We start from the raw sequence: 26,633 nt of genomic DNA on the forward strand, positions 1-26,633 counted from the left end.
CATATTAAGTTGATTATATCCCAAGGTGTCTTCTGGATAAACCTTCATTAAGGCATAGGAAATACATGATGAAAATGTTGAAATGCATTCAAATGTAGTTTGCAAAAGCATTATTTTCTAAGTGGAAAATTATCTGTCTTGATGATAGGATGATTTCAGTCAATGAACATTGACCTAGTATTTATAGTAACATAGAGACTTACGTAAAAGATTATTTTTCTTCATTTTATCTTTTAAAGATTTGTTACTTTTTATTTTATAAATATGACTTTTTATATACATGCATGTACAATTGTCACTGCCTACATGCCTGGTGCCCTGAAAGCTTGAAATGTGTATTGGATACCCAGGAACTAGAATTCAGGATTGTTATAAATTGTTATATAAGTGCTAGTTACTGAACCTAGGTCCACTGCAAGAGTGACAGTTGTTCTTACTGAACTATCTCTCCAGGCCACAAAAAAAAACTTATTTTTAAACAGCACTTTAATCACACAACCTCTTGATGTGTAAAATGATCACTGAATTAGAATTTCTCTCCTTAAGAAGACATGGTAGAAAAAATTTAGACAATTAAAAAATTAGGAATACAAGACAGTACCTTAGAAAGGGAACCATTGGCTTACTTGCTGAATATTTGTTTTGTATGATTAGGAAGATAAGGTGGAATGTGTAAAAATTAGGAGACATACATGCAAGTCTGAAATCACAAACTCCTGTTCACATTCTCACTAAAATGTTCATAAGGCGTTTTTATTTTCTTGCAACAGTTCCTAGCCCTGTAAGAAAATACTAATGAAAAAAATTGGTATTTGTTTCATAATGTTCATTTTTGAGTGTGATACAATGTTTCACAGGTTAAGAATGCCACAATATTTAAGTATTTCATATAGCTATGTAAAATTTTAGAAAATGTAAAGAAACTTCTATGTGTCTCTTACATTGAGGCATTTCATGTTTTCTTTTTAAACTTAATAGATATATTTCCCTTTCATGAGTATATTGCTTTCCTCTAGTATTGTAGCTATTTACTATATTGCTCCACTTGTAGTTACAGGTAGGTTTTTGTTTTAATTAAATACTCATTTTCAACTGAGGCAGGTTGAAAGAGTTTTTTAAACTAAGTCTATGATGGGTGCTATTGTCAAATGATGTTGCTTCTAGTTCATTAAGTTTACCTGCCCTTCTAGCCAAAAAATTGTATACCTTCTTTAACTTTCCAATACAGAGACTAGTTTACTAGAATTGCTTCTTTTTAAATATTCACACAGTAAAGCCTTTTCGTAATCTTTGAAGTAGATGCTTAGTACTTTCATGCATATGTAGGAAATTGTTTTCATGACATAAACATTACTTTGCCATATTTTAAACTACATTTGTTGGTTTGCTAACTCATTTGTGAAATGTTTTACTTAAACCTAAGATCATAAGATGTAGCAATTGTAATTCATAATAATAAGACATCTCTCATTTCCAGGGATTTCTCAGCTGTTTGTGAATTTAAAGTGTTTTCCACATTTTGTAGACAAGAATGAATAATCTAATATGTTTTAAAATGAAATCCATATAATATTTGTATTCTAAATGTCTTTATGTTACTGTTTACTATACGGTGAAGGAATCATGCAACAGATTATATTCTCAGTAAAAGGAAATTAAATGTGAAGACAGTAATTTTGATGATTTAAAGTATTTAGGCTATGTTTTTTGAATTAATAGACAAACAAAAAATAAAACACCTCCTCTACAACATATATTGTAACTACAATATAACTTGAATGTGGGAAAATAAAAGTAAACTATTTTTGTCCTAATGACTTTAGAAAATCTAGTAAATATCTTATGAAAATGTGTGTGAATAAAACTTTATGTGCTGCACATAAAAAGAGAATTCTAGAATGAGTTCAAGATGGAAGATATTTAATTATTTTTTAGCAAGTTCAGTTTCTTTAAAAGTAATGAATAAAGATTTCCTAAGATTTAATCTCACTTTGGGAATTTGGAGGCAAAAATGCAGCTATTTTGAGACATCCCTATCCACAATTGGAAAAAAAAAAAAACTACTCTGAATGGAAAAAGAAGGAAGGTTTGAACCTGCCCATCTCTTCACCTTTAAAATCTTCAAGTAGGAAGTATATGTTAACTAGGTAACAACGTTACAATTATCTGAAAGACTATAATTTTAATTCCGAGTACAGAAAGTAATACCTTTGCACTGTGTATGTTTCAGGTTGGATTATGGATTGTGAGGTGAAAGGGCATACAGATAAGAGCAGCAAAGAGATGACTATGACATTTCTAGATTATAACTGCCTCCTTCATTTCTATAACTTCCAAAGTACTGTAACTAACTTCAATTGAAGAAAATTATTGGGGTAGATTGTAGCTATCATTTCTCTGAATTGCATAGTTCCTTCAAACTGCCCAAAGTTCCATTTGTCTATTGACTTGGTGATGTTTGCAAATTGAATAAAAGTGGAGTTGAAAATTTCCTCAATGAAATGTTACCTAAATTAGTAGTATTGCATGTTTTCTATCTCAGATATGATCATTTTATAATGAAATTATGATCATCTTCTGATAGAGGATATGGTGAAAGGTATTTCCTGTAACTTTCTGTTACATTGACTCAATTGTTTATATACAAAAACATCTTTACTTGAGCCCAGCAAGAAGTAATGAAGTTTTCAGTTAAAACAGTTGGTGAGGTGCTCCGATCTCAAGTTACGGCCTTCAATCAATAACTTTCAAACAACAAGGCAATCTAGACAATCTAGTTCAGGTGTGTCGTGTCAGATTTTCAAATGGATACTTCTAAGTATTGTGAGTATTCGGTATCTCAGGAATATGGATAATTACATTTATATACAAGCATAGTGTCTTCTCATAGACCACACCTTTCACGACTACTTATTTTGTGTTTCTAATATTCATGGCCCTACTCTAGCTAGAGAGTAAGAAATTATCACGAACATTCCAAGTATAGACCCCTTAGGCAGGAAATTATAATTCTCATGTAGCTAAAAAACAAACAAAATAATTGAAATGAGAAATTTCTTAGGAAGTTTTTTTATTGTTTTAGATTTTCAGATAAAAATCATTAACCTCAGAAACAGATCCTTGTATTTCCTATTACAATATGTTTTGCTGCATTGTTTGTCCGAGAATCACTACATGTATTAGAAATTATTGCAGCATTTTTATCATTACAAATAAACCCAGGGTTTCAAAAGTTATTAATAAAAGGTATACTGATTTTAACAATCTTGTGCAAATATTCCTGAGTCGTGTGTAGACATCTTCCATTTTGTAATTTTGAAAATCAAGTTCCTTCCATTGTATAATTCCTTCATCCTGTACATCAGATGAAAGAAGTTAAAACAAATTTTCTACTAGTTTTGGATTGCCTTGCTATATAAATCATATAATGATATCACTCACATAGCATTAGAAGGAACAAGATACCAATGTGCAAGAGGACCTAAGAGATATAACTTCTGATTGTTCTTCTACTGCCCAGAGACTTGGGGCATACTATGAGTTGGAGAACAGACATTTAGTGCAAATAATTTTATGGCTGATCAAGGGAGATGAGAAATATTTACCCATTTCTAGCCAATAAGCATGCAACCTATAATGCAGTGAAATTATGTTTTCTTCAATGATGATGAGATGACAGTTTAATTGTCTTTCTTTTGGTGATTAAATTAAAATATAATGCAAAATAGTAAGAATTTAATAAGTCAAATGGAGAAGGTTGAATAGCAACAATTAATCCTCTTTCTTTTATTTTCTCTTGTCCAACCTGTATCTTGTAAACTGACAGTGTTATATTGAAAAAAAATAATTATAGGAGGAAATGCAGTTGCATCCAGGGTGTTGAAAAGAGTGGATCCTATAAACCCTCTTCCCCAGACTGAGAAACTTCTAGGTAATCCTGAGGATTGGAAATGGGATCAGGAAAGGGAGTCAAGTAGAAAAAATATTGACTGAGTTTGAATTGTCTTAAATATAAGAAAAATAGCTCTTTCCATACTGGGAACTATTTTAAGATCACTACACAGAGTTGAAAAGGGCAGGTTTCTTCCTGGATTTGGATAGCAGTAATCAGTGAAACTTGTCAACTGAGGTAGTTAGTTAATAACTGTTGGGGTGGTGGAGAGTCGGTTTTCATTAGTGGTTAGCCCCTTGTAGATTGTCCATCCTCCAGCGAATTGATCTGCACCCATGCATATATGGACAGTACTAGTTAGGCACAGTCAGGAAGAGTAGCAAAGGAAGAAGAGGAGAAGTTAGATACATGAAGTTGTAATGGGGACTTGGTTCAGGTTGTGGGAGGATTTGTATGGAAAAGTTGGGTGGGTATAATCAAAATACACTGTAGGTGCACAGCTGCCTTCCAAAACACATTATATATGTGCATAAATTACCAAACAACAAATTCAAACATTATGCTTTTAAAAACAGTGGAAGTTGTCACATTGCATATCACCAAATTTAATCCACCCAGTGTACACCATCACTGTTACAGTAAAAGAGCAGATAAATTTAGAAATTACTATCTCTGTGAATAAAAGCAATTTTGGGTGATTATGAAGATACTTTGAAGATTTGTGGGAATGCTCCCAGATAGAAGTACAAATAAATGTATAAACACAGGGAACAAACCTAACTTGACAGGAAAGGATGAGGGAGCCCAAATATTAAGGAAAAGAAAAGAGGCATGTGGGATTGGAGTATGAACCAAATAATTGGTAGGAAGATCACGTGAACAGTGAATTTCCTCATGGCCAGATCTCAGAGAGATTCAAAAGGCATGGCAGATTTTATTCCATATACTGCCTTGCCAGTAGAGCATGTAAAAAGAATTACTTGTTTAATGATGTGTTTAAACATCTTGAAATGCTGTTTTCATTGTGACAATTAGTAAACTTATAAATGAAATCTACACTAAAATTATCTTACATTTATCTAAAATCTTACATGTGTATTGCTTGCCTCTGAAATCATTAATAAGCAAACCTTATTTTAATGTATTTTAATAGTATTCTAATTTTATATGGATACTTCTCTATAACTTTAAATCACAACATGCATTTTATGGTTTCCTCTATTTTAATGTTTTTATATTTCACATAATTAAGTATGCATATGAAGGCAATTTTTAACATACATTATTCTGGCTAAAATATTGCTTAAGGGCAAGGAAGAGAAGAGTGTTGGATACCTTATAAAGGAATACTCTATTGTTGAACCTAAAATAACTTGTGTGAAGATGAAAGATAGCTTTAGAAGTCTCCATGTTCCCTCATTACTATTTAAGTTGAGTTTCAAAAAAAAAAGTAGTTAAAACAGATTTATATTTTATTTTTCATACTCACCAAAGTAGAGGACTATGTCTTTGGCAAGACAAATAACAGCCAAAGATTTTAAACTTTTAAAACAGTACTTATATAAATTTAAATCCTCAAGTATAAAAGTTAAATTTTTCATAAAAGTGAATGTATAATATGGTGGGATACACTGAACAACAAGACATTAAGCATTTTGTAGTTGTTACATTCTTTGTATATTTTTTAGACATGGGTAGACCAGGCTTATATCAAACTCTCAAAATCTTTCTGCCTCAGTCTCCTGTGTATTGGGGATGAAGTCCTCTGACACCATGTGCGATGATACTTTATATTATGTTATTAGAGCCAAATGATGATGTATTTTCAGGAATTATTCAAAATAGCCAAAGTTCTGACTCAAACGTGTTTATCATCTCAAAAATTAATGAATGATAAATTTCTTATCCTACTGAACATATCAGCCATATATAAAATACATAATTTATATTCATAAAAGGCCTTATAGCTATAAAATTAAGCTTTATTTATTTTCTGAATATTTTCATGTATTATTGAACTACAAATATCCATATAAAACCGTGCTTTTAAATTGCCACGTATAAAATTTTTGTTTGAGTTTGAAATTTCAAGGTAAATTTTATAAAATGAAATTTGATAGGTTTTCTATCATGTTAGATATATATCATGTTAATATGTAGCATAAGATTAAATATTGTGACTATAATAAATTTTATGTTTCTGTTGAAATTTATTCCCGAAAGTTATGCTTTAGGGGTTCTCAAGCGAACACAGAGTTAATAAGCATTTAGCATGGCTGTCCAAATGCTCATCTGTAGTACAAATTCTAATTGGTCTTAACAAATACTCAGTGTCAGATATTATAGGGTAAAAGCTGAAGAATCAGAGAAACAAAGCAACCAGCCACTAGTTAGTTCTTACATCTATCAATGCTCAGACTGAAAGGGTGAGATCCTGTCTCTTCCCCCTTATATTCCTCTCTCTGTTCAGCCATATCACGCCTGTCTCTACCTCCCTAGTGCTAGGATTAAAGGCATGTGATCTCAAGTGCTGGGATTATCTTTGTGCGAACTCTGTTTCTCTCCTAAAACAGATTCAATCTCATGTAAACCAGGATGACTTTGAACTCACAGATATCTGCCTTCCTCTTAAATCTGTGTGTTTATGGCTTTTATGGCTAACTAGTGATTTATCTCTACACTCTGATCTTCAGGCAAGCTTTATTTGTTAGATTACAAACAAAATATCACTACTTTCCCTTTTATGTCTAAAATAAAAAAGAACGCTATATCTAACATAAAAATATATAAGTACATTAACTACATACAATGTATACAGGCAATGAATGCGTCAACAATGTCTATCTAGTCCATTTGCATTTGACAAAATCAGAGAAAATACTCCATTATCTAACTTATCTTGAGAGTTCAAAGTCTTGGACCTAATATACTTACTATCCTAATTTGCATTACCATTTAAAATGATCTTTTGATATCTTTCACCCTTATACACTTTACACCTCTTTAATGAGTTTCTTTTCTGAATCTGATAAACAAGAAAAATGATAATCTATCATTTTTCTAGTCTTCAACTCCCTCAGAGACCAGAGAAGGAAATAATATTAACTGAGTAAGCAAGAAGTGCAATCAAGCAACTTCTAAAAAGGTGAGAAATGACAGAAATAGCTGACTGCTTGGACAGTCACCCAAGGTTCCTCTGGCAGTGTTCAGCATCTGTCTTCATCCATCTTCAGCCTAAAGGCCTAGAATATTCAACATTTTCTGTCAAGCAGGATTTTTGAAGGGCTGTCACACCTTGTCTTGGATGTCCATCATCTTCTTCAAAGTAAATTGTGCTTTCAGGAGCAAAGATGTCTCATTATCACATTAAAAAACTATGTTATTAAAACAACTTAAATGCCATATTCTTTAGATCTCTGAAGTGTTTGAAGATAATCTATCTAAAATGTGTATATATGTGTTTGACCTTATAAACATACCTATTGTGACTCCAAGTTCAATTGTAATACGTAACAAATTAATAACCTGTATTTCTTTATTATCCTAAAGAGTTGATAATAATAACTTTCACAGACTAGAAACTTGCATTACATTGTTATATGAGCTGTATAAGAACAATACTTTGAACAACAGTAGAAATATATGTACATTATGTGCTAAACAAATTTATATCATGTTTGTATCAATTTACAAAATTTGTATACAATATACAAATGTCCAATGCAATATAAAATATTTAAAACTAGTACTTGCTTTATAAAAGTAGATTCAATAATCTATCTTTTTATTTTATTATATCTCTCATCTCTGAAAGAATTAGATAATGCTTCTAGATGTACAAGGTAGGTGCTAAGTGTTCAGGTAGGGACAATTAGCTATGGATATAGCAAGCATGCTAAGGAGGCACTGTGATATGACTGCCTTGTGGCTTCCATCCTCCCATTCTATGTACCCTTAAGATTTAGTGAACCCTAATGTATTATAATTTTTATGTAAAGTAAATGCTTACTTGTATTACACAAATGATAGTTCACAAAGAAACTGTAAGTTTAAAAGTAATTTCAAGTTAGGCATATATGTTTATGACTAAAATCCCAGAATTTTGAGAGTGGAGAGAGAATTATGAGTCCAAGATATTCTGAGATTCAGAGAAAATTGTGAAAACAAACAGTTTTACTTTGTGTTCTTGTATTGTTAGTAATGATATGCTCCAAAAGAAATGTTATACCACAAATACTGATAATATTTTATTCCTCTTCAGATCAGAGTTTGCATATTCAATGTATAGGTTTTAAAATGTGAATAAATCAAACATGACTTTTTTAATTTTATTGCATTTAGTGTGGGGGGGTTGGAGAGAGAGAGAGAGAGAGAGAGAGAGAGAGAGAGAGAGAGAGAAAGAGAGATTATGCATAGGTGTTTACCACAATGTGCTTGTAGAGTTTGAGAGAACTTGTAGGAAGGCATGGGTTCTCATTTTCTATATGGGTCTTGGGAACTAAGTTCAGATTGTGAGACTTGGTAGAAATCAATTTAGCATCTTGCTGACCCAGAATTATTTTTAAGAAATAAAATGGAATAAATATAATAAGTGTCAGAAAGTATAACAGATATTAATAGCCTAGGAATCTGCTGTTTGGATTTCATTCTCTGTTTAGTGGGGTTGGGTTTCTTTTTTTTTGTTTCATCTTGAGTGAGGTAATTCAGACCCAGAAAGCATGTTCTTAAACTAACATTGCTTGTTTGTAAGATGTATATGGCTAGTACATGATGACAAATGAGCAGGACCTGTTAATTTTCTTAATTTTTTCTCACTTCAGCTCCAGGCAAAATTGCTAGGCTAGTTTGTGGTTGATGATATTTGTTTCCTGATATACTATAATTAGTTTTATTTCTTTAATCCCTGGAAACTTCTCAAAATGTTCTATATTATATTTAAAGATTTTATCAGGTTGCCTAGAAAAATCAGTAAAGGGGCTGGAGAGATGGCTCAGAGGTTAAGAGCACTGGCTGCTCTTCCAGAGGTCCTGAGTTCAATTCCCAGCAACCACATGGTGGCTCACAACCATCTGTAATGAGGTCTGGTGCCCTCTTCTGGCCTACAGAGATACACACANTGGTACTATTAATATTTCTCTTACCTGCTCCACTTCTCAATCTAAACTCTTAAGTCACTGAGCCTTTTACATGTTAGAAGTTTTCATACTGTATCAATCTTTTTGATAAATGGGTGGGAAAAGAATTTTCTTAAAAGAAAAATGCATCTCTGGAGAGATGGCTCAGTGGTTAAGAGCATTGCCTGCCATTCCAAAGGTCCTGAGTTCAATTCCCAGCAACCACATGGTGGCTCACAACCATCTGTAATGAGGTCTGGTGCCCTCTTCTGGCCTACAGAGATACACACAGACAGAATATTGTGTACATAATAAATATATAAATAAATAAATAAAAAGAAAAATCAGTAAAATATACCATTGTGCAATCAATGAGTTATTACCAGAGGACATACTGGAAAATGGACCTCATGGTAATAAAGCTATTAGAGAAAATTTATCTGAAATGTAATATTACAAGTAATTTTTAACTATTTTTTATATTAGCTCTCTATGTCTTGCTTGTTATTAAAGCTATGTTCTGTTATTATTATCAAGATTAATCATGGAAGCCGGGCGATGGTGGCGCACGCCTTTAATCCCAGCACTCGGGAGGCAGAGGCAGGCGGATCTCTGTGAGTTCGAGACTAGCCTGGTCTACAGAGCTAGTTCCAGGACAGGCTCCAAAGCCACAGAGAAACCCTGTCTCGAAAAACAAAACAAAACAAAATAAAAAAAAAGATTAATCATGGATAACATATATGAGATTAAAACTTAATAAAGATGAATTCAATAATGTTCCAGGAAAGGAAAAAAATAAAACAATGGCCTTAAGTAATGGTTTTTCTTTCTGTTTCATTCCCAAGAGAAATGATTATGCTGAGAATAGAAGTTGATCATGTCCTTCTTTTCTTTCATACTCCTAGGAGACTGTCTGCATTGAAATTCCCATCTCCAATACAAAAGAAATAAGTATTCGTTTGGATGTGAAATTTACATCCTCTGCTCTTAGTGGACCAGAGGAAATGAGACTGCATCCATTGGAATGTGTGAATTACATTGTATGGTATTCTCCAGCAGCCACAGGCTATAAAGAAGAAAGGTAGCTTTGGGCTTTTATTGTAATTTGTTGTTGAATGTTTGAAGTTAGAACTATTCTTTAATAATATGTAATACTTAACAATTAATTCTTGTTTGCTTCAGTGCAAAATTACTATTCACTGAAATGTCAAGTTAAAACATTCCAACATTTCTCATTTTTCTTTTTTCAAGTACAGTCTTCCTTAGTGAACTGAGGATGGTTCATGAGAACTAGGGATTTAACTTTTAATCTTGTTGATAAAATTTCATGTATCTTTTAGATAGAAGAAAGTAGATGGGGCAAGGGTAGAAAGTAGGTAGGGGGAGGGAATGTGAGGAGAGGAAGGAGAGGAAACTGGTTGGTGTGTAAAATAAATTTTAAAAATTCTTGACTCCTTTGAGTAATTAACTATAAATTATTTCTTTGCAAGACATAGACAGAATTGCATTAGAAATATTATCGTTTCCTGAAAGCATACACATTCATGTAAGTGTGCATGCACACACATGTATATATTAACTGTGTAGTTAGTGTAGTACTATGAATACATTGTCTCAGAAAATGATGACTGTAAAAATCTTTATTTTGATTCCTATCATAGCAGTAACTACTTTTAATTGTAATGAAAGAATAATAAAATAATATATATTTTAGACCTTAAAGGATAAAAATTCATAATAGTATAAATCAAAAAAAGTATAGTTCATTACCTTAGCATGGTGGCTCATATTTATAATCCCACCACTCAGGAGACAGGGAGACCTTTGAGTATGAGGCAAACCCAGACTACAAAGTGAGTTCTAGACCATCTTGAACCTGGTCTAGAGATACTGTCTCAAAACATTAAAAAATTAAAAAGTTGAACAAGAGGGGAAAGAGCAGAATGGTATAAAAGAAGAAGATGAGAGCAGGTTGTTATTTTTAAAAGACTTTGTCTTTAGATTGTCATTAGAAATGGGGACTTCTCTCATCTCACTAATGTGACTCTAGGATTTACAAGTACCAATTGAAACTTCATTTTGAGTTTTTTTTTTTTTTTGTATGTATAAGGCATACTCTGGGCTTGCATTTGTTACCTGCTTACTCTATTATTATCAGCTTGGTATACATTTTAGGTACATAAAATTCTCATAGAGAGAGTAAGGCAAGGCAGACTGATCTATCCCATTTTATAAATAATGAAATTCTAACATAAAAAGTTAAATGACTTGATTGAAATTATACAAAAAATACAATAAAACTGAGATATCAACACATTGATATATTACACTTTAGCAAACTCGATCTTCTGAGGGGGGAACACATTCTGTTTTTAAAGATGTTCTTTAAAACTGCATATTTATGATAGGCTTCACATGAATGTGTGCATATAATACAATATATTTGATATAACTGCAGATATAGACCATGATCTTTTCTAACATTGATATTTAAAATACTCATGTAATCAGTTTCTATTAATTCAACAAATATTTATTAAATCTGTATTAATAACAATATTTCTTTCCTTTAATAAAGTAATCTTTCCACCAAAAATTGAAAAATCACAAATACATTAATTATAAGACTGGAATATATAGCACATTAGTGATTAAATACTGCATTTGAAACCAGATAGTACCACCATTTTATGTTTTGCTTTTCCATGTTTATTATACAAACAAGAATGATTGACAAAATTCTCAAAATTTCTCTACAACAGCATTATTTTTCAACCTGAAATGGGTGAAGAGTTCTGGTATTTACTAAAATTGACAACTGATATTCCCAAAACAAAGGAAATACCAGAAATGCAGTGTGATCTTGGAAAGTAAGTTCTATTTAATAATTTTGTTATAAAAAAGGGAAAAACTCTTTTGTAAGGCATTTATTACCCTTTTAAACTACATAGTGAATATACTTATAATGGGAAAACCTGTCAAGAGAAACAGATCACGATGTAGGTAAGAGTTCTGTACAAAAGATGCTTTCAAAGGAGGGAAAGGAACTATTGCAGTACAGAGTAAGCTCCTGTATTCAGGCATCCAAAATAAAATGGAAAGGGGTGTTCCCTTTTTAATGTAAAGAAGAAATAGTCGGTGGCATCTAATGGGGAGTGAAGCTCACTGTACTTAGATATTAGTGGGAGTGAAGTGTTGTTGTACATATATGGCTTAAGTCTGGGAACAAGTTAAGTTCAGGATTAAATAAAAACTGGTAGAAGGATTGTTTGTTCAAAGCAGAGGGTATGCCATGAGGAACTGTGAACATCAGGCCGCTTGGTTAACTCTGTGTTCCCTTGAGTGTTCACTCACACTCAGATAGTTAAGATTCTAATCTGTGTCTGACCAATTTGATTCTGGTAAACCAAAATAAACTAGAATTACCTTTATATAGTCTAATGGGTAAATAAGCACCTTTTACTAATAGCTCTTCCTCAGCATACAAAAAGTATGTTAAACATTGCTAAATGTTAGGCCCAAATACCACTACAAATAATTCACTATGAAAATTTTAACAGAGTAATGAGACTAATGAAGAAAGCAGGATATGTAAAGAAGTTCTAAGGGCAAAAGTGACAGCATGCGCAGTGCTGCACTCCTTGGTCTTGCAAAGAAATATAGAGCTTAATTCTTACAACTTTGTATGCCTTATAAAGCAAGATAAGTTAAATTTTTGCTCATTTGCTTATTTTTTTGTAGTCTGGCCTTATCCCATTTTATATTCAATTAAAAATGAAAAATAATATTGTATATGTAAGGTACAGTGCATCTTTTCATATATTGTGACAATTAAAAAAAATATCCTCACATTTTTTCTTTGTGTGTGTATGTATGTATGTATGTGTATATGTCAGTATATTTGGTGAATGTGTATATACACATTTATTCAAGTGCACATTTTTGCATGTAGAGACCAGATATCAACCTGCAGTATCTATCTCCACCATATGTTTTCAAACTGTTTCTAACTCAACCTGGCGCTCACTGATTCAGCTAGGCTTGCCATCTAATGAGCTCCAGGAATCCTCCTACCTCTGCTTCAGGAATGGTATGACAGACACAATACAGTGGGGAATCAACATCAGGTGCTCATGTTTTAAGACCAACACTTTACTGACTGTGAGACATAGCTTAAGACTATTGGTGGGGCTGATCTAATGGGAGCTCACCAAGTCCAGCTAAACTGGGACTGAATGAACATGTGAACAAACCAATCTCTCTGAATGTCACTGACAATGAGGACTGACTGAGAAGCCAAGGACAATGGCACTGGGTTTTGATCCTACTGCATGGACTGGCTTTGTGGGAACCTAGTCTGTTTGGATGTTCACCTTCCTAGACCTGGATGGAGGGGGGAGGACTTTGGACTTCCCACAGGGCAGGGAACCCTGACTCTTTGAACTGGAGAGGGAGGGGGGAGGGGGATGGGAGGAGTGGGAGGGAAATGGGAGGAGGGGGAGGAGGGGGAAATTAAAAAAAATTAAAAAGAGACTTTATTTATCATCTCTTTATGGTGATAACACTTAAACTTTTTTTTGCATTTTTGGGAGAAAAAAAGTGAAGAATTACTAATCACTCCTAGGCTTTTGAAATCTTGTTGTAGTCTCCATTACCATATTTAGCCTGAAGCATAAAATTTTCAGGTTCCTTTACTCTCTGTAGACTTGAGGTCATGCTAAGATCAAAAAGTCCAGCAACTGGACATCTCCAGCAAAGATGAATTGCAGTCAAGTCAAAGTTGAAGTATGAAGGCAAAAAAAAACTGGTTTAAACAATTCTTTTAGAAAAATTGAGTCATGTACTAACACTTTTTACTTCCCCATAGTATTTCTAAAATCATTTCAACTTCTGAGCATTTCTCATGTATTAAAATATTAATATGTATGAGCTGGGAAAATGATTTGGGGAATAGAGGCTCTTCATATGAAGACTGATGATCTGACTTCAAACCCCAGGCAAGACACACATTATGGAAACAGAGCATCTACTCCTGTCAGTTGTCCCCTGACTTACACCTAGATGCTGTGTCCATCATTCACACACAAGTACACACAGATCTTTAATGCAATAAAACTGTAAATGTTAATGTATGAAACCTCTATATAAACATTATAAATATCTGAAATGTTTTGCTTCTTTTTGCGACCATTTTTTCATACTGTACCAGATGTGTACTCCTTTTAAAACTTTATTATTGCCGGGCGGTGGTGGCACACGCCTTTAATCCCAGCACTAGGGTGGCAGAGGCAGGCGGATCCCTGTGAATTCAAGGCCAGCCTGGTCTACAAGAGCTAGTTCCAGGACAGGAACCAAAAAGCTACAGAGAAACCCTGTCTCAAAAATAAAAAATAAAAAAAAAATAAAAAAAATAAAAAAACTCTATTATTGTATGGGCATGATGTGTAGGAATGAATGTAGGAGCACTCATGCCGTGATCCACAAATGAATTTCAGAAGACACTTTTGCACACTTGATTCTTTCCACCTTAACATGGGTTCCAGGAATTAATTCATTTTGTTAGGCTTACCACAAAAGCTAAACCACTTGGTTGTAAGATTTTTCTCCTTTTTAAATAATCTTGTTTTAAAACATGTTTTTCTAGGTTAGATTAAAAACATTCATGTTTAAGTTAGATTTAAAACGCATGCTTAATTAAAAGGTACACGGCATTGAACGACATTTGGTAGTAAGTTTTAGCGAGTTTAACCTTTATCCTTATCGAAGTTAGATTTAAAACGCGTGCTTAATTAAAAGGTACACGGCATTGAACGACATTTGGTAGTAAGTTTTAGCGAGTTTAACCTTTATCCTTATCGGTTTTGAAAATTTGTGAGATCTTTCAGTGCATCCAGCTTTCTGTCTCAATAATATTTCTTGCTATGCCTCTGTTTTCAATTATGTTTTAAGATAAATGGACACTCTTGTAGTAATTTCTGGCTTTCAGTTTCTGAACTCTCCCAATGTTATGCCATTTCTTTGTTTTCCCGATTTGTCCTACAGCTGTGATTTTGATTTAGTATTTCTAACTGGTTTAAAATTTTCAGTATTATTTTACCCTTTCCCCCAGCATTTGCTATTTTCCAATCTGACAGATTAATTCAGTTTTATCTTCCAGAACTTCTTGAGTTTTTTATATCAAAATCAATAACCCTTTATTGTTATCATAGTGATAACTCTTAAATATATAAACAATTATAATATACAACTTAAGAGACCAAAATTCTGTAGAAAACAGTGGGTTTCAAGATACACATTTAGTGGTTCACAGCTTTGTATTGAGTTAAAGCAGAGAATGTATATGTGAGGCCATTTCTATTCTGACTTCTGACCTGTTGTTCAGTGTCATGGCATTCACTGCTAGGAGAACAATATACCTTTCTCTTTGAAGAAACAGTATTTTTATACAATGAGCTTCATTTATCACTGGATTGAAACCAGAGGATTCTTTGTAGATTCATTCTGTGTATTTTTGAACTAAGACTGATGGATACAGGTCCTAGATTTTATTTCTAGTACCAAAAACCACAATTCTTTCATTATATCTAGATGTAAATCCACTGTGCAAAAACAATAATTATTCTTTGCAAATTATATTTTAAAATAAGAATACACACATATAGGTTCAGTTTCTTTATATATACATATAACTATGTGTATATAAAGACTTTCATTGCATAATCAACATAGAAAGTATGACAAAGACAGGCATCCATTAAAAACCAATAAGAAAAACCAGAAATATTTGAAAAGTTTTCTTTCTATACTATATTGTGTTATGTGCGTATGTGTGTATTCTATATATTTTAATATACATTCTATATACTTATTAACCAGAATAATGTTGCATTGAAAATCATGGCTCTGATTTCTTAAAATCTGAATATTCAAATATTTGATAAACATTAGCTTTTAAAGATCTACAGAAATGCCCTAATGTCTTTCTATCAAGAAAATTTTTATGTGGTAGTGATCTTTTTTTGCTTAATCAGCATAGAAATTATGTCAAAGATAGACATACATTAAAAACCAATATGAAAAATCAGAAACATCTGGAAAGTTTTCTTTCTAGACTTGAGCCTAGTTAGACTTGGTACCACACCATATGAAATAATGATCCTACTACAACAAATTTGTATATTTGATTTATTTTGAGGTAGATGTTATAGGACAAAAGTCAGTTTGGATTAAAGGATAACTTTTTCTCATCTTACTTTAGTGTAACAAAGCTAGGTGCATGTTATTTCAAATTGCACTTAATGTCACATTCTGAGTTACTATGAGTACAAAGAGTTTAATGTACACATTTTAGTGTTCCAAAACATTGTTGAGATCATTTGATTAATTTCCATAGATGACAGATGAGTAGCAGTTATTATTTCTTCATTGCATAGCTTCACTATTAATTCATATTGCCATAAATTTATTACAAAATCAAACCAGACATTGTTTGCCATAAATGTATAAAAATATTATGCAATAACATAAGTTGTAAGGTATATCAATTTAGTTGATAATGAAAAAGTTTATGAAATTATCACTAATAAGTTTGTAAATACCAGTAAATTTGCTACTTTTGATTTTCCTCCAAGGAATATCATTCAGACCCTTCCTTTATATAATCCTACGCAAGAAACATTAGAATTGAAAATGAAGAATAGTAATCCTGAAAATTTTGTCACGGACATTAACAGAAAAACGCCAGTAAGTACATTCAGAAATCCATGAAACTGATCACTACAACAGCATTTCCTACTTATAATTTTAAGATTCTAGTGCTATATTATCATTAGGATCATTAATAATAATTTAAATTTTTGACGTTTAAAAAGGGATACTCTAGTCTCATATGTTGCAGTCTGTTATTAGACAGTCTCACTATACTAGTTATATTTCATTCATGACCATTTTATTAATCAGATTTTGTAATAGATTCTGTGTTATATGATTTTATCTTAACAATCATTATCTGTTAACAGAACCCTGAGGATAAGTGTTTCTAATCTTTTGTGAGTATCTGGCCTTGTCGCTTTTTACATTTTCAGATTCTTACACAGTTCTTACTCATCATCTGGTGACATCATTGTTCATTTTGGGGTCATGAAGAATATAACCAAGTTATACAGTCAAAACCATTTTTATCTTTTACTAAGTTATAAAACAAGAGATGTTTTAACATAAATTTCTATATTTCTAAACCATAAGACACCAGTTCCTTGCAGTTAATTTGATCCCATATCCATTCAAGTAAACTTGGAAATGATAATTTAAGGCAGGCACTAGTGTGTGAGTAAATCTCTAGTCACAGCTGCTTTAAGCCACTCAAGACCTGAGGCAAGAGTCTCAAGGAACTGAGCTGAGGAATGAGAATGTAATCTAGGGAAAAATGAAACTATTTCAGAAAAGAAAATACATAATTACAGTGTTTGATTTTTATCAAAGAACCTTTCCTGGAGCTCTGCTGGCAGATATATTGAAATAAAGGTTTTTATTCTGTAGTTTAATGACTGTTGAACAAATATATATTTTGATGTCTTTATATCTTACTATCTGTCTCTTTGCAACTTCTGGTTGCCAACTAAGAAGTGATTCAGCAGGCTTGGGAGGGCAATATGAGAACATAAAACAAATTGAATTTCATGAACCTGTGAAAAGAGAATTCAAGGTGTGTGGGGAGGGAAGTGAGGTTGGATCAAGAGAAAGGAGTGGTGAGTATATCGAAATATACTGTTTGAAATTCTCAATGAATTACTGAAATTTTTCTTAAAAAAGCTAATGGAGGATGAATATAGTCAAAGTACTTGTTAGGATTAACAATACTCTATGAGAAATTAGTATGTATTTGTATATATATATATACATATATATGCATATTAGCTTTAATTTAATTAGTTCTTATTTTGACAGACAATGAATCAAATTTAAACTCAGTGCTTGCTGTATTAAAAATATATATGAACATACTAATATTACGAAGTATATTGGAATGTACATATTTGAATGTATCGCTTAAGAGCGCATAATTTTAAAGCATATAGAGTTCATTATGTAGTTTTTCTTGTACTTTAAATTTCTCATTAAAAGTAAAGATTTCACATCATATATGTCTTTACTCTTATAGAAGATGCTAATCTTTGGTCCAGAGAAAAGCAAAGACAATATATTATATGGCACCTGGTATCATTACAAAAACAGACTGTTTTATCCTTCATCCATGACTTTTAGACTTCATTGCTTATTAATTTATCAGATGTTATTTGAATTAGATATGCAGTTATGGCTAATATTATAAATAACCCAAAAGTTATATATGAGGCAATACAATTATAAAGTATATGGACACAGTTAATTAATAGCACATAGATCCAATAACACATGGACAATTATAAAATTATTTTTCAATTATGAATGATATATGAATATAATTACATATACAAGTGTTCATATATTTGTATGTTCATTTTTATTCTTCTCTTTAATTACGTAGTATTCATATAACTTTTTACAAATAATTACTATCATTCATTATTATTCATATTATCCAATAATGTTCAATATTATTTATATTATTCATTAATATTTTAATAAATAAACATAAATCTATTTTAAGGGTAAATAATTATTCATTTATTTTTATTTTTCCATTCCAAAATTTCCACTTCCTCCCCTTTTCCCATTCCCCTCCTGCTTCCCCACTCACCCTCCCCTCTCCCCCCCTTTCTGCTTGAGAGAGGGCAGGGAACTTTGCCCTTTGGGAAGTCCAATGCCCTCTCCCCTACATCCAGACCTAGAAAGCTGTGCATCCAAAAGACTAGGGTCTCAAAAAGCCAGTACATGCAGTAAAAACAAGTTCCAGTGCCTTTATCAATGGCTTCTCAGTCAGCCCCCATTGTCAGGCACAGAGTCCGGTTTGATCACATTCTCCTTCAGTCCTGGAGAACTCCCATTAGAACAGGCACACTGCCTCAGTGGGTAGACCAACCCCTCGTGGTCCTGACTTCCTTGCTCGTCTTCTCCCTCCTTCTGCCCTTCAACTGGACCTTGGGAGCTCAGTCCTTGCTCTGATGAGGGTCTCTGTCTCTATCTCCATCTGTTGCCAGACGAAGATTCTATGGTGATATTCGAGATAATCATCAGTGTAATAGTGGGGCAAGGCCAGTTCAGGCACCCTCTGCTCTATTGCCCAAGGACCTATCTGGGGACATCCCCGTGGACACCTAGGATCCCCTCTAGAGCCAAGTCTTGCCAACCCTAAAATGGCTCCCTTAATTAAGATATCTTCTACCCTGCTCCTATATCAGCCCTTCATCTCCATTCTCCCAGTCCCCCAAACTCTCCCCAGTCTTTCCCTTCTCCCTTCCCTCTCCCCCTCACCTCTTCCCCCCAACCCCACCCTCACCCCTACCCCCACCCCCATGCTCCCAACTTTTGCCTGGCAATCTTGTTTGCTTCCAATTTCCAAAAAATCTATATATGATTTTCTTTGGGTTTACCTTGTTATTTGGCTTCTCTAGGCTTGTGAACAATAGGCTTAATGTCCTTTGTTTATGGCTAGAGTCCACTAATGAGTGAGTACATACCATATTCATCTCTTTCGGTCTGGGTTATCTCACTCAGGATAGTGTTTTCTATTTTCATCCATTTGCATGCAAAATTCAAGATATCACTGTTTTTTTACCACTGAGTAGAACTCTTAAGTGTATATGTGCCACACCTTCTTTATCAATTCTTCTATTGATGGGCACCTAGGTTGTTTCCAGGTTCTGACTATTAGAAATAGTGCTGCTATGAACACTGTTGAACAAATGCTTTTGTAGTATGATAAGGCATCTCTGGGGTATATTCCCAAGAGTGGTATTGCTGGATCCTGAAGTAGGCTGATTCCCAATTTCCTGAGAAACTGCCACACTGATTTCCAAAGTGGTTGCTGTTTATTACATTTTCTAATATAAAAGAGAATTTAAAACAATATAATTAGCAGTCCTATACCTCTAACTTTAACCATTGCTTCAAAAATTAACAATCTGCACATAAGCTTTGTATTTTTCTTGTCTCTCCATTCTATTTCTTCATATCATTTCAATGTAAATGCTTGATAAGATTATATTTTGGTAGCCTATAAACTTCCACAATCATCTTGAATCCATGTGAATTTAAAAGTTTACCTAACTGTGCTGATTACTCTTTTGGCACCATGACAAGTGCTAGAGTCATCAACTGGGTTGATGACTTTTGTTACTCTTTTGCCATATCATTTGCATCTTTTATTTAAAAATAATGTATATTAAATTTGTTTTTGTGTTTCATGACTATTGGGCACCAAATGCTTTATGTTACAAGAATTGACTGTTTCTATTGGATTTTAATTTTTCTTTGTTGTGTTTGAATATAATCTGTGAAAATATTTACTTTAAAATTATTTTTTGAGCATTATGACTCTATCAGCTATTCTGTATCCGTTGGTATTAAATATTGTAATATTCCCAGCATAGTACTTTGATCATATAATACTCATGTGTATTTTGATGCAATCATTGTCTCCTTTTACTATTGCTAAAGAGAAATCTGAAACTCATACTACAGACCACCACCTAGTACCATGAATATGTATATAACAAGATGAAGTGAAAAAATAATGGTATGAAAAGAACTTGACTTAACACTGATGTTTAAAACAAATGATATTCATTTCTTTTGACATTGACAAATTTATGAGTTAAGTTCTTATAGTAATTTGGCCTGTTCCATAGAATATTAAAAAGCTATAGATTCCTAAGTAAAGTATGTATGTACATAATTAGGAAGCTTAAATAAGCACTTATGATTAATTTTTTAATGTTGTTGCACAGTGAGTAAGTCTTGCATGGTCATTGAAGAAAACCTATGGCCTGAGAACTAACATGACAAATAGTGTTCATCACATCCCCTGTAATCAATATTTGAACAGTGGTTATACAAAAGCAGATAATATGTGCAAGTCCTCACTTTTATCATACAAGGATCAGCTTTTCATACACCTACCTCACAAAAATTTCACCTCAAAAAATATATTAATTCTTGTTTTTCTTGTGTTTTTCTTTCTAATTCTCGCAGTTGGTCCTGCTACCTCACTCTACCACAGAGATATCTGTTTACTTTCATCCATCTGGACTGGGGCGAGATGGTCATGAAACTTGTATTAACTTCTATTGCACTCAGGTATGATCAGTATGTTCTCAGATGAAGTGGAATCTACACAGATAAGTGCTGTCCATGCAGTTAAAAACTTTTGCAATTAAAACATTTTCATTGCAAAACATTAAGTAAATGATTTAAAATATGGTAGTATAGACTACTGGTCTGTAAACAGCTAAATAAGCTATGTTGTTGTCTTTAAGCCTAGAAACTGAGCAATATGTTCTTTCTTAAGAATAAGATAAAGTGAAACAAGAACACGCTCATCTTAAACATTTCCTAAATCAGCTGAACAATGGTCTTTATTTCAATCCCTCTGAGTACCCACTCTCTACCTGCTGAAAATTTCCATTCTTAAATGGTTACAGCTGAACCAATAATTCATCTCTTCAACTACTAAGTCCAGACCTTCTCACCTTTCCAATGTTTCTCTTTAACTTTGTGCCTTCTTTTTTCCCTTTTTAATCCCCAAGTGATTCACATCTTTTTATCAAATTCATCAAGTTGACATCATTTGCAAGTAAAATCAGTTAGTTCATAAAACTTTAATAATGAACTTTTATATGAACAGTAGATATTATGTGTACCCATGGATATAAAAAATTCACTTTAAAATAAGCTTTAAATGTTTTTTGAAGCCTAAATATTTGAAATAACTCTTCACCTTTATGGAAAATGTTATAAAGATTTATGTTTCTTTCTGAATTTTTGATTGATTATATTTACATGACCTGACATGAACAACAGAGTAGCTAAATAATCTAAAATTACCTAACGTCAGTACTAGTCAGACAAATCTTAACTAATTCCAAAATGTAGTCTATACTGAGAGAAATGGCTGTGGTTAGTTAGCTGTCATTTGCTTCTGGTTTACATTCATAAGAACACCTTGTTTCTTAAAAATCTCACTTGCACTATAATTGGCAGAATCCCAAGATTCTAACACCAGCCTTAAATATCTTAAATTTATTATGCTATTAGAACCTGTAAGAAAATTTACATAGTCACATCACAGAAGAAGGGCAACAATTGTAAACAGAAATTATGGTAATTAAACTTTCCTTTGCTCTTTGTTATAAAATCTGTTTCTCAGTTCTCAAATGTTTTATATTTGTTTTCTAGCAATGTTCCTTATTTGTTTTATTATTTATTTTATAACTCATTTCCTCTAAAGATCAGATAGCAAAAACTTTTTTAAAAATACAGAATTGTTAAAATCCCAGGGTGAATCTGTCCTTGAAGACTACTTATGTATGAACTTCACTCCCTGAATCAAGGGGATATTTTAAACTATGCTAGAACAACTATTAGATATGTGTACATTAAAGACAAGATATGGTTTATTATACACATCACCTGAGGAAATATGAAATATTACCTTCTTTGGAGGGATTAGCTAAATCCCAATGATTTAGAACAGTCAGATCTTTTTCAATCAATCATGTAAAATCAACTTCAGACATAAAAAGACAAGGAACTTAAATGGCACCTGAAGATTATAGTAAAACAATCATTTTTGGATACAGATAAAATTGGAGATAGCAAGTACAGGGCCTGCTTAGGCTACATAGTGAGACTGTGTCTCATAAATCAGGTTGAAAATGTAGATCGGGGCAGTGTGCTTTCTAAGCATGGATTAGGCCCTAAATCTCATCCTTTGTACCTCCAAAAAAATGTGATACTAGAAGAAGCATTAAGAAAGTATATGAAAAAAATATATATTTTAAAGACATAGTATACAGATATAACTTGCATTTAAGCGTGTCCATTAAGAGACAATTGTTTTATATATTTCCTGTTACCACTTATACTATCTTCAATTAACTATAAACCAATTTTTCTTCTTTTTGTTGGAATTTTAATCTTGGAAACATTGATATAATTTGTGAGATGAATAAGTAGGACATTTACTTATTGTTTTTCTTAATGACCACTTTTTATTTGTAATATCAACAATGAACACAAAGTTTTTTTTCTTTTATTGAAAATTGTTTTTTTTTCCTCAAATACTATATATACTGATTATGGTTTCTCCTTCTAGTCTTCCAAGTATCTCCTTACCTTCCATCTGGATCTATCCCCTTTCTGTCTTTCATTACAAAATAAGCATATTTCTAAGAGAGAATGAAAACTTAAAATAAAATAAGATGAAACTAGTACATAAGAATAAACAGAATATACAATCAGAAAGGAGAGCTCCCCCAAAAAAGAAACAAGAAATAGATATATACTACAGATAGATAGATAGATTGATAGATGAGAAAAATAGATAAATTTAAAAAAATAAAAGCACATTATAAGACATGAAACCTCCAAAAATATCATTAAGTCCATCTGTTGGCCATCTACTGTTAAGCATGAAGCTTTCCCAAGAAGACCCCCTTGGATAAAACTAAATTTCATTTGCAAGTGTCAATATATTGAAGATGTCTTCTAGTTTAGGGATGGGCGCTTGGGTCAACTTCACTTTTCATCTGTGAAGATCTGTATAGGCCCTGTACATCTGCCTCTTTTTTTTTTCTGAGTTCATATGTGCACCTCTCTTGTTGATTTAGAGGGCCTTGCTTTTGGTGTCCTCTATCCTCTCTGGCTCTTATGAACTTTTTTGTCTTATCTTCTTCATAGTTCACTGACCTCTCAGGGGAGGGATTTGATGGAGACATCCCATTTAAGTCTGTGTCTTTCAAGATCTTTTTTTTTTTATTCCTTGCATATTGTCTGACTATATGTCTATATTTATTCTCACCTGCTGCAGGAGGATGCTTCTCTCACAATAGTTAAACAAGGCACTAATCTATGAGTATATCAGAATATCATTAGGAGTCATTCTATTTCTACTTTTTTGGATGTTTGTTTCTTGTTTGTTTGTTTGTTTGTTTGTTTAGAACGGAAGTATATCTTACAGACAGGGCACTATTGTAGGTCAAAAGGTTTGTGGTTAAGTTACTGTTTACATTTTTCTTTTGGTATCTTACAGAGTACCTTACTTTAGGCCAAGCACTGGTACATAGGGATGAAGGCTCTATGTAGGCAACACCTCAACTTTTCTATATTCAGTGAGTTATGTAGGATTTGTCATCAGTTTGTGGGGGAACAATATATAGTCTTGGCAGCATCCTGATATTGGAAACTTTATTTGTTGATAAGAAATGGCCATTGGGGCTCTGTCTCTACAATTTTTGACAATTTCATTTAGATGGCATTTATATATGTATATAATTTAGGAATATTCTACTTCATCGGTCTCATACAATTCCAATGCACATTAATTTTAGCTATCTCTCCCCTCATTCCCTCCGTCTTCACTTTATTTCCTCATTCTATTATCCCCATTGATGTGGGTTGTCCTTCTGTATATGTGTTCTTTTTATTGAATAAAACTGTCCAGTCAGTAGCTTAGCTGAGTATAGCCAGGCGGGAAATCTGAACAGAGATATATAGAGTAGGCAGCGTCAAGGAGACACCATGTAGCTGCCAAACAGAAGGACATGGCAGAACCTTAGTAACCTTACTGGTAGGCCTAGTGGTGATACATCGATAGAAATGGGTTAATTTAAGATGTAAGCACTAGCTAGGAATGCGCTAAAGTCATTGGTCAAGCAGTATTAGAATTAACATAGTTTCTGTGTGATTGATTATTTGGGCCTAGGTGGCTGGGAAATGGATGTGCAGTCTCCACCTACAAAATGACACTCTCCATGGGGCAACTACATCCACGTAAAAATCCAGAGCGCTTGAAAAGTATTTCTAGATACAAAACAACAGAGTTAAGAACAGCTTCTTAGTAGCAGCATTTTCTCCGGTGGACTCCAGCGAGCAGAGGCATAGCTCCTTTAAGAGAAGGCTTACTGATTATGTATTAGCAAAATTTGAGTCTAAGGATACGTTACTCTGGAAAAGAGGTTCTGCTTGTTTCTACAGAAGATGAGAACCTGTGCATTTCTTCCAGGCTAATGTAGTTTAATGGAACAAGACCCCCTGAAAGGTCTTTATAGACCCTAACAATACTTCATCCAACAAACAGCTGGAAGCAGTTTGGAGAAAAATATGCCCAAATTCCAAAAATTATTCTTTATAAATGTTTGTTTTCATTTAAAAGAAGTTATGTATAAATAGTTAATGGTCATAGTCAGTCTCTTTGTTTAAAAAATAAGGAAGATATAATATAAAAATGAATACTTTGCATTGGTATGGAACTTGGTCTATTGATACAAATTTAATATAAATTTTGTTATATGTATTTCTGGTTTTCTCTCAGGCATTATGTTGAAACAGCTCATTTAAAATGTAATATATAATTTAAAATTACAAATTAATAGGTATCATTTATAATAGTCAAACTTATAGTCATGTTTGTTAGATTTTCTAGATATATAGAGATATGTTTTAGTTAGATAAACTTCAACGCTTCAAAGACCTACAGAATATGGCATTTAAAATGTTTTAAGAACTTAGACTTTTCTCAACAGTGAGACATACCTGCTTCTGGCAGCACCAATTACTTCAGCGAGGTTGATGGGAATTAAAGAGACTCATTATGGAATCTACCTTCAATGTAACAAGGCTAGTCATTTGGGCAAGAAACTACTCTTGCTTGGATTGCTTGATGGTATACCGTATGACCTGGACATGCAGGACCCACAGAAAAGTGACTGCTGAACATTCCAAAAGATGGGATGGTTTTTCAGGGTTCCAGCTTCACAAAAGAAACTGCCAGACATTCTGCAGGATACAGAAGAAAGTGACTGACAAACTGCCAAGATAGGTGAATTTCCCGCTTTACTGAAAAGTATGCCAGGTATTATGGGCCTGTAGGCTGAAGATGGATGCCCCAACATTGCAAAAGAACTTTGATGACTGTACAGGCAGCAAGATGTCTCTGTCAATTCTAGAACTTTGGAAGTTGCTTATAATTCACTTCCTCTTTACTTAAGTAATATTATACCCTTCTGGGGTCTTTGAAGAGTTGATGACAAATAGTTATAGTTTTCCTTAGTTATGATAATGGATAAATTAAATACAAAATTTTAGATTCACAAAGATAAGATAGATGATTAAATTTTGTAATTGTAATTCTTGCTTGATACCTGTTTTCTTATATGTAATTTTACTATGTTAAAGTTAAAACCTTCCTTTTTAATTAAACAGAAAAGGAGAGATAATGTGGGATTCCCCTCTGTATGCTGCAAATATGTTTTATTATCATTAGATAATGAGTAAAGTTGTTTCAGCCAATAGCTTAACAGAGCAAAGCTGTAGTCAGAGACTGCTTGTTCATTTTCTGGCTACTCAGACCTGAAATAATCACACAGAAATTGTACTAATTGCAACACTACTGGGCCAATCACTTAGACATATTGCTAGCTAGCTCTTCTATCTTAAATTAATGCATTTCCACTATTCTATAATTAACC

At 32.9% G+C, this 26,633-nt stretch overlaps 1 protein-coding gene across 3 annotated transcripts in view; it reads left to right on the top strand.

Moving 5' to 3' along the window:
- Nucleotides 1–26,633, top strand: part of Cfap47 (cilia and flagella associated protein 47) — a 246,663-nt gene that overhangs the window by 186,189 nt on the left and 33,841 nt on the right. For all 3 annotated transcript variants that reach the window (XM_050129779.1, XM_050129780.1, XM_050129781.1), the window contains 4 exons: nucleotides 9,912–10,087; nucleotides 11,769–11,876; nucleotides 16,638–16,749; nucleotides 21,139–21,243. In XM_050129779.1, coding sequence (XP_049985736.1) covers nucleotides 9,912–10,087; nucleotides 11,769–11,876; nucleotides 16,638–16,749; nucleotides 21,139–21,243 — 501 coding nt within the window. The remainder of the gene's footprint in view (nucleotides 1–9,911; nucleotides 10,088–11,768; nucleotides 11,877–16,637; nucleotides 16,750–21,138; nucleotides 21,244–26,633) is intronic.

Source organism: Alexandromys fortis, unplaced genomic scaffold (assembly GCF_014885135.2).
Source record: "Alexandromys fortis isolate MF-2015 unplaced genomic scaffold, M_Fortis_MF-2015_v1.1 scaffold_313, whole genome shotgun sequence".
NCBI lineage: Eukaryota > Metazoa > Chordata > Mammalia > Rodentia > Cricetidae > Alexandromys > Alexandromys fortis.